We start from the raw sequence: 17767 nt of genomic DNA, 5'->3' as shown, positions 1-17767 counted from the left end.
TGGAATACACGTAGACAATATGAACTTGGCAAATCAAACATTGTGACCACGCAGCGTGAGCTTAAAATGCTGATATGTTTACCATAAAACGGACATTTTACAGAGCACTTAAATTTGTAAATAAAAAAAAATAATGAAAGCTCGATGTCCGAGCTAAAATATTTTTTGCATATTGACTTCAAAACTTGCTCCACATCAGCCTATTGAGCAAGATATAAATCCCATCGAACAGGCAATTATGGCGCGAAGCGCCAGCAAAACTTGTATATAGTAAAACATGAAAAGATTTTTTTTTTAATTGCAAGTCTTCCCCTCACATTATTTCATTCACTCGTCTTCCTCCTCTTATTTTCCTCTTCTTTTTTCTTCTGTCTTTCTTCTTCTTTTCCTTTTTTCTTTCTTCTTTCTCCCTCTTTTCTTTTTTTTTTGCTCTGCCAATTTTTTCTGGGGGGGGGGGGGCACCTGGGGGGGCACACCAAATCTCAGGGGCACGTGCCCCCCAGGCCCCCCCCCCCGTAGCTACGCCACTGACTCGCTTCCATATGCTACGCGCCTGCTTATCAATACATTTTTTTACATCGTGATTTTTCTTTGCAATTGGTCTTTTCGATGACACTGTAGATTCACCAAAATTGATCATCGTCGTCGTCGAAAGAAGCAAAGAAGATAACGTCCGAAAATGTGGAAATTAATGCAATATAGGCATTATTTCAGTACATATCACTTTGTAAACTTCATTTTATCATCCTCATTTGTAGTACTGAGAGTTGTGAGGCCATTTTGTACAATTTTCCCGGAAAATGACGATAGCGAGGAATGCACTTTCTCCTGGGTAAGAATTCACTTTGTTATGTGGCCCCATGTATTCAATTCTGTGTTGGCCTTCTTTTCTACTACTTGTTCATTCAAATCCAACCAAACTTGTTCATTTGAATGAGTGATTCCAACCAGTAATATAGTTTCATGACGAGATGAGCGATACGTAAGAACGTCCTAGGACAATTCCTCCGAGAAGGCGAGATAGGAATATTGGTGACAAATCAGCACTTTCCGTGAACTTCCATGAATGAAGCCAAGCCAGGCAATTTTTTTCTTAGAAATTGAGTTACAACTCTGCGACAATCCTATCAGAAAAATATTTAGAGTAAAATAAGTCATTAAGTGACCGAAAGTCGGACACTTAAGCATATTTAGACGAAAATGAAAATAAAAATCATGTTTATTTCCATAGGACAAATGCTGAATATTATTGTCATAAAAAATAGAATTTGAAAAATTATGGCAAAAAATAAGAATTATTTACGTACTACCAGAAGGCAGAACTTAAGCTTGGCCAGAAATCGGACGCAGATTCCAAATATCGGATACATAGAGTTTTCAGGGATGCCAAGTTAAAAAAAAAGGTATGCGTGAGATTTTCATGACTCTGCGTCTCTGCGCGCGCATGGCCGGCAGTACTTGCACTTGTACGTTTCGAAAAAGGCGGTAGCTCTGAGTTGTGTGCCGCGATCAATTTTGGTGATTTAAATCGCGCTCTAGACCCCAAAATAATTGCTTTATTGTTGATAAAATTATTTATTTTAGCTGCGCAAAGGCTGATTTTGATTATAATTATCAATAATTTTGATATAGAAGTCTGTAAATAATGATAATTTACTTACCAAACGGACCTCTTTTGGCTCTGAACATCGGATGTCTTCGCCCAGCTGCGCGTGACTTGTTTTGAAAATGAACGCACGCGTCAACAGCACGCATTTCCAATTGATTGAATGTAGCAGATGTGACAATAAATGAAGATTAAATAATTTTTTATTTATTTTTAATTGTAGATTTGATGTATGGAGCTTACTTTATGAGATGAAAAGAGAAAAAAAAACTTTAAAGATTCACAAACATAACTGGAAAAAATAGAAATTTTCATTATTTCCCTTTTCTAGAATACAGTTTCCTTTTAGAAACACCTTTCATTGATTTTTCAATGAAAGAGACCCTTATCTGACATAAAAATTGAAATAATGAAGTAATTTCGACACTATTTATTCTGAATCTTTTTATAGAATACTTATTAAGACCTGATGATAAGTTTTAAAATTATGCTTTCATTAAATATTATTTGTTAAGGAAAAATAGGGTTTGAATGGAGTAAACAAAATCAATGTGTCAGATTGTATGAGACTAAAAAAAGGACAATATGAGAGGCTTTGTGTGAAAAATTGAATTTATTTTATTTTACATGTCAGATATAACGTAAGGAATTCAAATATTAGTGTTTAGACAAGGCTTGACATTAGCGGTGGCCCGGGGCCACCAAAAATTCATCTCGGGCAACCATTATTGAAAAAATGTTAAGTTTTGGTGGCCCGAATCGGGCAACCAATAATTTTCAAAGTAGCGCAATTTTTCTCCCGATTTTGCATGCATTTATCAACTTTCTACAGTCCAAATTGCAAGCCAATTCGTCATGCGCCTTTTTTGTTAATCTACACACAAATACACACACGCAAAGATTGCATAGTCACGACAGTATGTAGGCCTACCGCTAGCACGCAGTAACTATTATTCAGCCGGCCGCGCCAGCTGTCTGGCTGAGCTTTGCATGCATGAAACCACTGCAGCTAGCTGTGCGCAAGCAGACTATTCAGACTCAGGGAGCTGCGATACGAAATGTTACTGCTAAGAAATCTTCCCCAGAACTTTGAAAATCTACGTCAAAGTCACATTTTACACCAATGAAATGCCCTTCTACAGTCCATATTACTGAAACCTGATTATTTGCAAGCATTAAAAGAAGGAATTAGGACCTCTCTTTTGACTCAAAAAGACCGATTTCAAAATGCATTAATACACATAAAACACATAGGTGAGTACATCACAGTCCCACATGTGCATTTGTATGTATGTTGATATTTGGTTTATTTCGAAGCTGTGTCTCTTCTAGCCAAAAATAAATAGATAGCTTCTTTCTTGCTTGTTTATAAATGACTTCTTAAACCACTCTTAAGGAAGTAAATACTTTGGAAAGGCATTTCATTGATTTGAAATGTGAATTTTTTTTCATCATTTTGACTTTTGTCAAATATAAGGAAAGAATTTTCTCACTGTTTTTTCCAGATAACTTTTGCCATTTTTTTTTCTTTCTTTCATTTTTTTTTACAGTGATTAAATTAATGTTTTTCTTTATATTTTTCGGGCCACCAAACTTTACTAATGGGCCACCAAAAAAAATTATTTGAAGGTTTGGTGGCCCGAACGGGCCACCACCGAAAAAAGTTAATGTGGAGCCTTGGCTTAGAGTATAAACATACCTTTGCATGAAAATAATTGAAGACAAGCAAAATCTGCTTTGCAATAATAAAACAGAAAAATGTGTGAAATCAATCTGCAATTGAAAAAAATACTATTTAAAGAAACAATGCTAAAAAATGACAATGATCTTTAACGTTGTTAATGTTTAACTTTATAATAGATAACTTTATGGAAGTTTATCTGAGAACATAAGCCTCAAGAATATAAAAGATATATATATATCAGGGTTGGCGATTTTTTTGATTTTTTAAAAAAAATCAAAAAAATCGGATTTATTTGATTTAAATCAGATTTTTTTTATTTAAATCAGATTTTTTTGATTTTTTTGATTTTTTTAAAGTTCCTTCGAAAAAAAGGGTAATTATCCCCCCCCCCTTACTCTTACAATGACATCAATATTGATGTTATACATTTCACCCCTAATATTGTTCTTAACCACATATTTTGTAATTAAAATCCAGTAAAAATGGACAATTAAAAATAAATTTGAGGAATCATGTACATGTGTATCTGAACTTCTATCATACATAGGCCTATGAAGGAATATTCCATAGGGAATTCCCAGTGAGTAGAGAAAATTCCCCTCTGGGATTTTTCATTCAAATATTTAAAAAATCCAAGAGAAAAAATCCCTTATCAAAACTGCCAACAAACCCTTTGCAAATTACTAGTATTCATGTATATTGTAAGAGAAATAATTCAAATCAATGATTTTTTTTCAATTAGTCACAGCTTTACAATAGTCAAAGAGAGACTACAACTGTATATGTTTAGGATCTTTTTAGTTTGATAAAAAGCTCTTCTCTTGCTACAGATATAGATGCAAAACTCTCAGTTTTGGAGAACAATATAGGAGATAGCTTAGTCAAAGGGTGACTATACTACATTCTGTTACTGTGATTTTTTTTACATTAATCTACAATTTTTATTCCCATATTCTCTACAAAAAAATCTGTTTGATCCATGAAGTATGAAAACAAATCTACTTACTTTTAACTTAACTAAAGGATAGAAACTGCAAAACTGCTTAAATTACAACATACATGTATGTATTACAAAAAGAAGTATTTTATTTTAAATGAGACACAGCTTACAACTGCCAATGATTGTAACTGAAGTACCTGCATCTTAACATTAAAATGCAGTGTTAAATGTTTATTCTGAGTTTTGCAAATTGTTGTTATAGAGCTCTTTCCATTATTACATGCAGATACAAAACTTCCATTATTTGTAGCACTGAACATAAAATGGGCTGCAGTGACTTAAACGGTTTATAAGAGAAAGCTTTTCTCAACAGTCAAATTATGACTGTACTACATGTACATTATGTTAATGTGATTTTTATAATTATGTTATTTAAAACATCAAATGTATGATAAATGTAACAATACAAAATAAGAGGCATGTTAAATATGTTGATTACATGCAGGTATAATTTTTTTATTTTACATGACAGAAGTAGTTATGTGTAGGCGAAGGATCAAAACTGGAAAACTGCCAACAAACCTTTTCTCATTGACTTGTATATATTATATATTTTTTTTTTACAAACTGCTCTCTGAAAAGTCTTTGGATTATGTAAAAACTTTATGTTAAGAAAGAAATTGACTAATAATAACTGACAAAGAATGTAAAATTTCAGAAGAAAAACTCGACATAATTTACAAAAAATGAGTACCTATTGACAACATACATCTGTAGTTTTTAAAAAATTACCTGATTTTATTAATTTGATTTTAATTTGTTTTAAGTAGATATGAAGACTTTGTTGATCTTTTATTGATATAAAGTTAATTCAAAGTTTTTCAGTTGACTTGAAGAATTAAAACTGCATTGAACAAATACTTTGTCCATAATTTGTACATTTTTCAATGGAAGTGATTTAAATCAATGATTTTTTTAAAAAAATCATGGTGATTTAAATCGCGATTTAAATCACGATTTAAATCAACGTGATTTAAATCCGCCAACCCTGATATATATATATATGTTCAACATTTCAGAGTTAGGAGTCGAGACGTACATTATTATTGCTTTAACATGACATACATGTAGGGCCTAACCTACTATTTAAAATGCGTCCATGGAATTTCCATAACCTTTTCTTTTATAGGTTCAATCTTCATTTGAAATGATTTGGATGGATTTGTAAAGCTGAGGCCTAATCTTTACTTTAAATTCATTTAGCTATTTTGTTATCACAGATTTTTGTTTTTTTGTTTCATTCATCACAATAAGCACAAATCCAACAATTTCCATTGATTAAATTTAATCTCTGCAAATAAAACAATAATTATGAGATTGGAAATTAATTAAAAATAAATGATTTAGTATGTTTAGTAACAACTTAGATTTGTATCGTGTTCTTTTTTTTGCTGAACGTTATAAACATGTTTTCTTTACCATACATAATTTCTTTGAATATTTTTTGTTTTCATTAAATATTTAATGATAAAGCATGAGGGGTAGACAGGTTGCCGTCCATTTCGATATTTCAAGTTTGGTTGAAAAGAGAAAATTGGAAAAGGGGTGGGGAGAAGAGGGAGAAAATATAAAAGAAAATCAAAAATTATTTTGGCCTAGATTACTCTACCACAGAGAAGTTAAAATGACATCCGTTTGAAATTGATGACAGCCCCATATTCAAAATAACTTAACGTCATCCCAGATGAAATGTATCGGAGTGCAATCGAATGACCCCCCTGAAATGTTTAAAGGTGATGTCAGTGTGGCTTGCCGTATATGTATTCAATCGTATTCTGTATTCTACCGTATTCAATCACACAGAAGTGACAGTACAAGGAATAACTGTTAATTCAACAAGGTCTGGAAAACTATTTCCTGTAGGCAAATGGTTAAATTAAATTGGTAAAATTTTTAAAATTATTTTGCTTGTTTACTTTTGATAGAATAATAATTAAAATCTGAGTTTACTTCATGAAACACTACATCACTAGCGCCAAACTGAAATGTGAGAAAAATTTGCTGATCTTGGCTTTTGTCACAGAAAGCAGTGGCGCAATATGAATGGACCAATACTCGGCCGGACAATCCAAGCACCGCCTGATTCCCCTGTCTAGTTGGCAATCACGCCCGTTGATTGCACAATCATTTTCCCTGAAAAATGCCAAGATGGCTGCATAACCAAAAATTTTATGTGCAATTTCTATTTAAAACATTTTGTGTTTAACATGCATCCAAGTATAATATCATCTTCGAGATAGGCTGCAGAGCCCTTTGAAGATTGTAACAGATGATGAAGATGACTATCCAAGATTTTTTCTTAATCTTCTTGCTTCTCAGTCTTGCAGTTCTGGATGAGAGTAGGTAGTTATCAAAATTCTAAGCCATCGAAACGTTTGTGAACTAAGAAAGCAAATTCAATTGCGTGCAAGTTTGTATTTAAATCATGATTCCTTGACCCCGATATATGTTGATTGTAGACTAATGTACCAGTTTCTTACATTTTTATCTCTTTCAGAATGAGTCTAATATTCTCCTCTTCCTTGCCTGTACCATCGCTATCAAGAACCGGAAAAGACCACCTTTGAAGGAAATTCTGGTCAAGATTTTCATGTTCTTCAAGGTTGCAAATACGATTCTGTTCTTTATGACTGATCCTCGACTTGCTATTATATTTGCTGCTGTTTGTATTGGTAAGAAAATTTTATGTACATGTTGGCATTAGGGAGGTAGATAGTCATTTGGTCTACAATCAATTTTTTTTATACTTTAATCCACATGGTCTAAAGTAACTAATGAGTCTATGAACCATCTTTAATATTGCCATGTAACTTGTTTATTATTTTGTCTAATTTACAGTTGGGTTAATAATAATAATAACGGATATGCGCTATACACAAAAAGTATCACAGCGCTTACAATTGTCACACATTGAATGTAAATATAGATCTTAAGTAACAGAAAAGTATAGAATTATATACATTAAATTGCACTAACTATTGGTGTTCTCAACTGCGCCAGATGAGGCCTGGTGGCCTCTTGCTTGCTGCTTCGTTCACCAATATGTCTGATATATATATGTCACTCAATATGTCTAATATCAACTTAGTTAAACACTGGTCACTTAGTGTATTTGATTTCATGTAACTGTTTATGAATCAAAATTTAACTTTGACAAAGTACAAAAGAATTAGTAAACAAAGTAGAAATTAGACCATGTCGGCATTAGACTGAATGAGAATTAGACTAAGAGTGTATTAGACCAAACGGCAATTAGACAAAAGTGATAGTATAGCTGTAGACCAAATGGGTTTAGTGTATGTTGTATTAGACTATCTGAGAAGTCATCCCTCTGCTTGTAGATCAAATGGGTGTAGCCTTGGTTGTATTAGACCAAGCAAATATACCTAAGGTGAAAATGATTAATTGCCTGATTTTGTAATTTTATGCACTTCTTTAACTTAGCATTTGTTGCTAACTGATCATCTTCTTTGTTAAAGGGGAATCCAGCCTTGGTCATAGAATGTTGTGTTGGGAAGGAGAAAAATGAATTAAACAGAATGGTGAAAGTTTGAAAGAAATCGGACAAGCAATAAGAAAAATATAGCTGCTTTAAAATTGAGATCACTAATAGCATGTAGATTTCAAATTGGCAACTGGGTAAGTAAATTATGACAAGGGGCAAGGACAACTTTCCCATAGGCCATGTACTTTATTATCAGGGATTTGTGGTTTTCTCCTAAGTACCCATTCCCCTGGGGCAGTAATCTAAATATAACCCAGGTAGTATATTGTTTAATGTCCTCATGAAAGAAAAATATAATTTGAAATAAAACTTTTGGGAAAAATGACATTTTAGCCATAATATGTATTGGAGTACATGGAAGAGTAGTCCTTGCCTTACATCACTATGACATCACATAAGCAGCCAATTTGAAGTCTCCATGGGTATAGTGATTACCAATATTTACAACTTTAAAAAATTCATAACTTTCTTGTTATTTGTCCAATGTTGTTCAAACTTTCACCTATCAACTTGTCGGATTTTTCTTTTCTTATCAAAACAAGGTTTCATTTGGGTTGGATTCCCCTTTAAAGTGATACTCTCTTTTTTTTACATCATTTTTTACATCAAATAACTTTTAATTTAGTGTTATTAGTAGATCTAGATGTCAACATCTCCTTTGATATGCTACTTTAATGACCCCCACCTTTCAGCATGTAGAATTTAATCAACTTAAATAAATTTGGTCATAACAGACAACATCATGGTCTTTAGTCAAGGGGGACTTAGCTATTGAATTTTCACAGTGGGTAATAATTTTCATGGACTCTTTTTAACCATGTTGGATTATTATGCCATCATTGTAAGCTCTGAACATTGTGAGATAATAAATGATTAGCTAAAAATCAAGTAAAATTACCAGGAGAAATGTTGTTAGTACATGTATATCAAACTGGGCATGTTTTCTTGCTTACATGAATTTGCTCTTAGCAAAATTCTTACTTTCTACTCAAATTATTAAGGTCATGGTATTTAATGCATGCTAATACTTGGTCATTTTGTTCAATCTGTGCATTGATGTACTTTTTCAAATGTTAGATATTGAGCCAAATTTTCATATCAAAGGGAAGCTTTTACAAATCAAGGCAATTCTAGATCCTTCATGAAGCTGGTTATTAACTCTCCTTAGTAGCACAGATTTTGTATGCCCCAGGAAAATTAACTTGTTGATATACAGTCAGACCTGCCAACCTCTGGGAATGACAAATTGTATTCTGTGATTAAAAAAAGGTATTTTTCCTCCAAAAAGTGTATTTCATAATAAAATGCGTGGCGCAGGCGCTCATCATGGCACTCAAGCTGCATGCAAGCTTTAAATGCGCACATGTATGGAAGCTTAAAATTGCCACCGAGATGTTGAGATAATTATCTTGGGAAGTCGACATCATGATAGAATCAGATCAGATGACGAGATCCCGGATCTCATCATGTCCAAATCTTTCAGAAGACATGATCAGATGACAAGATCCCGGATCTCATCATGTCGACATCTTTTAGAAGAGATGATCAGATGACAATATCCGGATCTTGTCATGTCGACATCTTTTAGAAGAGATGATCAGATGACAAGATCCCGGATCTCGTCATGTCAACATCTTGTAGAAGAGATGATCAAATGACAAGATCCCGGATCTCGTCATGTCGACATCCTTTAGAAGAGATGACGAGTTACGAGATCATCATCTCTTCCACTGGATGTCGACATGATGAGATAAAAGATCTTGTCATCTGATCATCTCTTCTACAAGATGTCGACATGATGAGATCCGGGATCTTGTCATCTGATCATCTCTTCTAAAAGATGTCAACATGATGAGATCCGGAATCTTGTCATCTGATCATCTCTTCTGAAAGATGTGGACATGAGATCCAGGATCTCGTCATCTCATCTTTTTCTATCATGATGTCGACTTCCCAAGATAATTATCTTAACATCTCGGTGGCACTTTTAAGCTGCCATAAACATGTGTATATCTCACCGTGGTTTAAACAAAATGATTGAAAAAAAAACAAGTTGCCTGATATTACATTGATCTAATAACCATATTTGTGTAAGTTTTATGAAATAGAGACATATAGAGATGATTTTTCTCAATAAATTACGATTGTTTAAAAAAAACCAAAAACATATTTTCAAAAGAAAAAACGTACTGCCGTAGTTTGGTTGCATAAACATACGAAATATGCCAAAAACGTACTGGTTGGCAAGTCTGTCTACTACAAAGTCATATACATTTATACCTGGTGTCATTGAGGTAGAGGGAACTAGATACCAATTATGAAAGGGAAGTTATTACATTGACCTTGCCTTTATTCTCTCTTTGTAGGATGTATGGTTGTTTTTCCAGAGCCAGCCTACATTGGACCACAGGATATTGTTTACTTCAAAGGAGATGCTTTGGAGGTAATTCCTAATTTCCTTGCTTCCTGTTAAAGTTTAAATCATACTTTGTTAAACCATACCAGAACAGATCCATCTTAAGACCTTTTTCTTTCTCATATTGGCAAGGAAGTGTATTTACAGGGAAAAATTTTCCTGGTATCACATCACAATTTGTTCCACCTTTTCTTTTGTAATGACTATACAGAATTGCCTTGGTGTAGCAATTATTACATAGGACTGTTCAGAACATAGTGGAAATCTTTTCTCTAATAATCAGAAATGCTAATTATTCCCTGTTTTTAGCTAGGCCATTTCAAGAGGAATTAATTCTGACTAAACATTGTGCTCTCATTTAATACAGGGTTGGCATGCCTCTTGAGATTGATTTGACCAATATTGTGATGTGTTATACCATACTCAATTATAGACCAACCTTAATCTTTGTGAAATGTATGACACCCCTAAATGATGTTTCATAAAGTTGTTTTTGAAGTTACAAATGACTTAATTCATGACTGGTGACCCTTTCTTGTGGTACATGATATATCCCTATGTAATCATACTTAGCACCTAAGAAAATGTTCCAGTCATGCATAAAATTGTGTGCAACTTTACAGACAGGTTAAAAAACCACCCACATGGATGGTTTTAGAGCAAGAAATAATTTTAAGTATGCAAAATCAAATTCATGTAATCATTCAACCTGTAATTGTATGCTTACTCATTGGAATTGCTTTCTCTTATTTGAAATCTACACTTATAGTAGCATTATTTATTTAAATGTTTCCAACTACCACTGAACAGTGTCACTGGAATTACCAACATGCATTAATCTCCAGTCTCCTCGCAAGCATAGTGTTATGAAAATTCAAATTAATGTATTACATTATTTCAAACTTTGTTACAAGAAAATTTTCGACTAAAATTTACATCTTGTTATTTCATAGCCATATATTAAGTTTGAATGTTTTGTATTAAATAAACTGATTTTATATATGCTGCCCTATGATCATGCATCTTATAGATGTTGAATAAGGAATGCATCATTGCATTGAAATTGAAAAGGATTGTGTTGAATGGGAATTTTTAGGCAATGCTGTTTCAGATTGTGTTATTGTCTACAATACCAATACAGCATTTCTTTAATTCTTTTTTAAAAATATTTAATTTATTTATTTATTATTATTTATTTTATTTATTTATTTATTTATTTATTTAATTTAATTTTTTTTTTATTTATTTATCTATTTATTTATTTTTTTTTTTATTTTTTTTGGGGGGGGCTACTTGTCACAACTTACTGTCTAAATCTTCAACATTAATCATCATCGTGAACCTGGAGAGTGTTTTACTTAAAGTTTGTCATGTCAGTGATTTTTTTTTCTTACAAAATTGTTCTCCGCCAATTAGATGCAAGGATTTGCAGTAGCTTATAACATTTCTCATTTGAAATCACTGACAAAACTTTCATGAAACACTCCCCTTCTCAGGATGATCTTTGTAAAATGATTGAAAGTTTTTGAGCCTCAGAATGTATTCTACATACATGATATATTTACAGGATGAACTGAAAAACAATCCCCGGACAACTTGGATAGTAGAGTTCATAGCTACATGGTCAGCCAGCTGCCATAACATTGCACCAACATTTGCAGAACTCTCAACGAAGTATGCTCACAACCATCTCAAATTTGGAAAGCTGGATGTAGGGAGATATCCTGAAATTGCGGAAATGTAGGTTTTCCCTTGGAGATTGATCTTTTAATTTACCTGATTGAGTATTTATCATAATTCATGGATTTATTAATTATGTACTTTCACCTTACACCAGGACTGAAAAATCAACAATATCAAGATTTGAAATACTTTTCATTTGAGGGGCCATATTATTTCTAACATTTTCATTTATCCATTCAATGTATAGTTTTACTTTATTTTTCAAAATGAAAATCTTCTTCTCCGTATACTCAAAGTTGAAATTGTTTTAATAATTTTTAATTTCAGACAAGAGGAAAACACATATGAAAAAAATAAATCTTGTTCTTTAAATGTATATTCAAAAGGTTAAATGGAACAGCTCATAAAACAGTTAAAATTTGTATTCTGAATAACCATATTGGCTTTGGCCCTTAGTTACAAATTAATTCTAAGGGTATGTATATTTGTCTTATCTTGTAAATTCAGCTGCAGTTAATTCCAGACAAGCACAACAACTTGGTAGTAATACTTTACTCTTACCCCATATGTTTTATCTCACTTTCTCGATGTTCTACTCACTCCATATCCCCCCACTCACCATCTCTCTCTCTTACACACTCACACACTCTTCCTCTTTTTCTCTATATTTTCCCTCTATTTACATTGTATTTCTCTGCCATTTTAGATTCCAAGTTGATTGTTCATCTCTTTCCAAGCAACTTCCAACAATAGTCTTGTTTCAAGGAGGTAAGGAGGTAATGAGAAAACCAGGACGAAACAAGAATGGCCAGACTGTCAAGTACGAGTTCAAAAAGGTAATTAGTGGGTGATTGTGACAAAATAGTTATCCCTTACTTTTGTTTAACTTTTATTTAGAGTAAATGAAGTAATGAAGAGTAAATGGATCAGTAAATACAATGAAATTGAGATTGATCTTGATTTTGATTACAAATATCCATATTTTTGATCAGAGTATAAAGCTATGTGTAAGCAAAATTTCGATTTTATTTGTTGATATTTTATTTTTCACTAAAACAATAATTTATTTTAACAATTTATTGGTATGTTGCTCTTTAAGACATGCTTTTATAGTAATGAGATTTTGAAGACAGTTGTTGTTTAAAATGGAAGGTTTTTATGATACAAATTTTGAGAAGAAAACCTTCTTGTGTTGTGTCTGACTTTGCATGCAATTACAATTTGTTACAGTTTGAAGAAAAATTCTCATTTCAGATATGCTAATTTTATATTTTTTTTTGAAGACCAAAACATTTATAGAGAACCTTCCCCGGCATCTTGTTGGTTTTGCTGTGCTGGGTTACATACATTTATAGGCAACTTTCCATGAACCCAATATCATAAGTTTCAATGTCATAATGCAGCCTTTAATTTAATTTAAGGTCCAAGCATTTTTTTAATACTGACTTTAAAAACTTGTCATAGTATTCTTGTGTTTTTTCTTGTTACCACAGGAGAATATAATCCGTGATTTCAACCTCGATGGATTGTTTGAGAGCACTAAGAGTAAATCACAGAAGAAAGCAGATAAACAAGAAGCCAAAGCCCAAGAACAGGAGAAAAAAGATAATTAACTCTTTGATTACCAACTAAGAGTTAGGGTTGACCATTTGGTTATGGGATCCAGGTGGTCCCTGTATGGAGAATACAGTAGCCAAAGGGTTAATAGACGATGCTTATTTCAAGGGGCTGGATTCACAAGAGAGATGAAATATGAGTGAACAAGCACACAATACCCATGCACATACTTAATGAACACCTGTACTCTTGTAGTTGAAATCATGTTTAATGAGCACTCACTTAACCCTTTGGAGACTGAGTCTGCATATATGTGAGCTGAGGTCTATTGGAAATAGGTGTTATACAAGTAACATGATCAGCCAGTCTCCAACAGATTAAAATTCAAGGAAGTGGGTTTCAATAGTTTTTTTAAATATTATTTTTACCAAACTTTTTCACACTAGTTGATTGTACTTACTAGTTTGAGAAAGATAGAAGTACAATTCTGTATTCATAAAATTTTCCTGAAATTGCACATATATGCTTCCCCCCCCCGGCAGATTTATGTATTTGTTTTTCATTAGCCCTATGTTTTTCTTCTTGCCAATTCACTCAAGATTAAAACTAGCTATAATACTACTACTATTTCAGATTTCTTAGATATGTCACCCAAGATGCTCCATGCCATCATTCAGAAAAAGCTTGATTTTAGCATGACATGAGACTGTTTTCTGACAGTGTAAGGTTACCAACATTGCCATTATTATTTTTTTTTCTAAGCTGCCCTCCATTTTTGAACACCCCAGCGATGATGTGCTTCTTATATTCCATGCTGCAACAAAACACAGCCATATGATGTCTTGGTTGTATCTTTCCAATCTTCTGGAATATTCATGGTTTCTAATAAATGGTTGTAGTTACCAACCACAAATATGCATAGTAATGATGAAACTGATTAAGACAGAAACGCTAACGGATAATGGCTGGATAAATCAAGTTGATGTCATTATTCATGATCATCCCCCATAAGGAATAGTAAAGAAAGGCATTGAATATGTGTAGTGTTTTGGGGGGTCAAGAATGCAAATGTTGGCTTCAATTATGCTAGGAAATCGAAAGTATCAACAGGTAATTCTCATATGTAATCTTTTTATTTAATTCGCATGTTAGATTCTGAAAGTTACAATGGCCATCAGGCTTTTGAATGGAAAAAATTATGTACAAATTAATACTTCTCCAGTTGTATGAAAATGTAACCAACATCTGCAAGGCCCTGATTTGTCACCCTCTTTTTTGAATGAAAAAGAAACATCTGATGAAGAAGAAAGATTGTCAGGACTTTAAGGTATTATGAAATATTTCTTTCATTGTGTATCAATTTTATAACATTAATGAAATGTTTTGTAAAAAAAAATGATTATATGTATGAAATAGAATGGAATTGTTTCATTTTGGTGCTTGTTCTCTAAAGTGTATTGTGTATTAGTCAATCATATGACATGCTTTCTGCCAAAAGGTCTCATCTGTATATTGATGTGATATATAGCACACAAAGCCTTTTTGCAGGGAACTAGTCATATTTTACAATTGTGTTTATTGAAACTGACTTAATAATGCAGCAATAAAACACCTGAATTAAATTTCTTCTCTTGATTTTTCTTGTATTAGTCATACTGAGCTGAAACCTGTGTATCTTAGAAGGAAATCAAACCCAAAAGGGAAGTGCATTAAAGCAACTACGTTCCAAATACATTGGATAAAAGGCAAAATAAAATATAGGAAGGAAAGAGAACTTTGTCAGATTTTATAAAGCTAGTATATTTTAATAAATATCAATGTTTATGTATGGTACATGTATAACCAATATCAAACTACATATCAGTTACTTATGGATTATACATTTTATATTCTATGAAAATTATTTGAACTTTTATCTTTGTGATTGTAAATGTCATCAATATTTTGAAGGTGCTCTTATGATTTGTTGGAGCACACCCAATATCACACATGAATTGGCACACAAGTAAAAAGTGTGCAATGTTCAGCAAATGACCAACCCACTTCTGATCACTATGACAATACAAAATTTGATAAATGATCAAATAATTTTCATAATTCCAGGCCAAAATTCTTCTCACAATCAAAGAATCACACATATGGATCATGTTTAGATCATCATAACATACTTCAAAAGCCGATGAAAAAGAAGAAAAACAAAGTCGGATCTGAAAATGAAATATATTTTTATTCACCCATATACAAGATAAATCTACTTTGGAAGCATAATTTCTTTTACACACATGAAAATTTGGGCTTACATGAAATACAATAAACTTGTCCACAATTCACAATATTTAGCAAAGCAAGATGCCCTGTACCTCTTGCTTGAAGAGGTTAATAGGTGATTGTGTCTTATGGGGAAAGTAAGTAAATGATTAAATCCTACAAACTTAAAGGGGAATGAAACCTTTGGAACAAATAGGCTTGTGTAGAAACAGAAAAATCAAAGAATAAGAATTAGGAAAGTTTGAGAAAAATTAGACAAATAATGGGAAAGTTATGAGCATTTGAATATTGCAATGACTAATGCTATGGAGATCCTCCCATTGGCAATGCGACAAGGATGTGTGATGTCACTGATGAACAACTTTCCCTTTGGTGGACTATAAAATACCCTCAAAATGTCTCTTTTTGCTTTTTCTAATGATGATACAAACTCTTTATCCATGATGTATTCATAAAAATTATGTAATACATGCCCTCATGTAGAAAGAACACATGATCTATGGATAGATGAGATAAAAGAGGCAATTCAAAAGAAAAATATACTAAAGTAATGGGGAGATTTGTTCACAAGTGACATCACACATCTTTGTCGCATTGCCAATTTGCTATCTCTATAGCATTAGTGATCGCAATATTCAAATGCTCATAACTTTCTCATTATTTGTCCGATTTTTCTCTAACTTTTGTTGATCTGTTTCTTTGATTTTTCTGTTTTCACACAAGCTATCTTGTTCCAATGGTTTCATTCTCCTTTAAACTGTGATGACATTTAAGATAATAGTACCAGGTACTTTGAAAGACCCCATGTTTTCATGCCATTTGAGAAACATCCGTATTTCATATGCCAACATTCTGAAAATACTTGTACTGGAATACATCTCAAGTCAAAAAGAGTTGTCACGAAAGATCTCAATTCATGAGACGATGCATAAAAGATGCCAGATGAGTGGAGACAGGGATTCAAGGACAAGTACTGAAATTGAGTTGAATTTACAGGTACAGAAAAAAAAATTAAAGGTCAAGTCCACCCCAGAAAAATGTTGATTTGAATAAATTGAGAAAAATCAGACTAGCATAATGCTGAAAATTTCGTCAAAATCGAATGTAAAATAAGAAAGTTAAGACATTTTTAAGTTAAGTTTAATTTTTACAAAACAGTGATATGCACAACTCAGTGACATGCAAATGAGTCAGTTGATGATATCCATCACTCACTATTTCTTTTGTTTTTTATTGTTTGAATGATACAACATTTCATTTTTTACAATAAGGACCAACTTGACTGAAACATATAGTATTAAATAATGCTAATCCCACGTGCTCTGGCTACCGCGTAGCAAGGATTTCATTTTGGAGGGGGCGGTAAATGCACGCGAAGCGTGCCAACACTTACAGAGCGCGCGAAGCGCGCTCCCTAGGGGGTGGGTGCAGGGCGGGGGAGCTTCCCCCTCCCGCGCGAAGCGCGAAGCTTTTAGTGTTTCATAAATTAAAATGAAAAGGAGCCGTTTCTCTTGTCTCTAGTACCTCCAATTCGGTTGATTTTTAACCTTGTTTTCAAAAGTGATTGTGAACGCACAAAAAAGGTATACAATGGAGGAAATTAAAATGATAACTCCGCGCGAAGCGCGGAAGCTAAAGTGTTTTATCAATTTTTCTTGCCATAAAAAGGGTCCCGAGAAAAGGGTATTCTCAAAGATATATTGAAACTTTCTTTGGAAAGATCAGATTTGATTTAACAATTTAGCATCAGTGCATATTTTTAACTCGCAAAACAGAGGAGAAGATTGGTAGAGAAAGATATTCCTACCCGCGCAGAGCAATGAAACTCTGAAATTTCAAAGGGCGGACGTTTCATCAAATGTAGATATCTCTAATACCCAATCGTCTCTAATTCAATTGATTTTCTAAGATTATTGAACTTCATTACAAGGAAAATAGTGCGCATAAAGTTGAAACTTCTGTGATTTATTGAAATTATCTATCTATATAATAAAGGATGATTATTTTTTTGACTTATCCTGAAGCGCTTCATTTTGAATATAAAGAAA

At 32.9% G+C, this 17767-nt stretch overlaps 1 protein-coding gene across 1 annotated transcript; it reads left to right on the top strand.

The window, feature by feature from the left end:
- The first annotated feature begins 601 nt into the window (after positions 1–601).
- LOC121409297 (thioredoxin-related transmembrane protein 2-like) lies at positions 602–15951 on the top strand. The gene is made up of 6 exons (XM_041601214.1): positions 602–832; positions 6788–6962; positions 10162–10238; positions 11779–11951; positions 12601–12730; positions 13388–15951. The coding sequence occupies exons 1-6, from the start codon at positions 680–682 to the stop codon at positions 13505–13507; spliced, it is 828 nt and encodes a 275-aa protein (XP_041457148.1). The 5' UTR covers positions 602–679; the 3' UTR covers positions 13508–15951.
- Positions 15952–17767: the final 1816 nt, after the last annotated feature.

The sequence above is a fragment of the Lytechinus variegatus genome, chromosome 2, assembly GCF_018143015.1.
Source record: "Lytechinus variegatus isolate NC3 chromosome 2, Lvar_3.0, whole genome shotgun sequence".
In the NCBI taxonomy this organism is placed as follows: Eukaryota; Metazoa; Echinodermata; class Echinoidea; order Temnopleuroida; family Toxopneustidae; genus Lytechinus; species Lytechinus variegatus.
The sequence above is the reverse complement of the archived record's forward strand: the minus strand, read 5'-3'. Positions and strand labels throughout refer to the sequence as shown.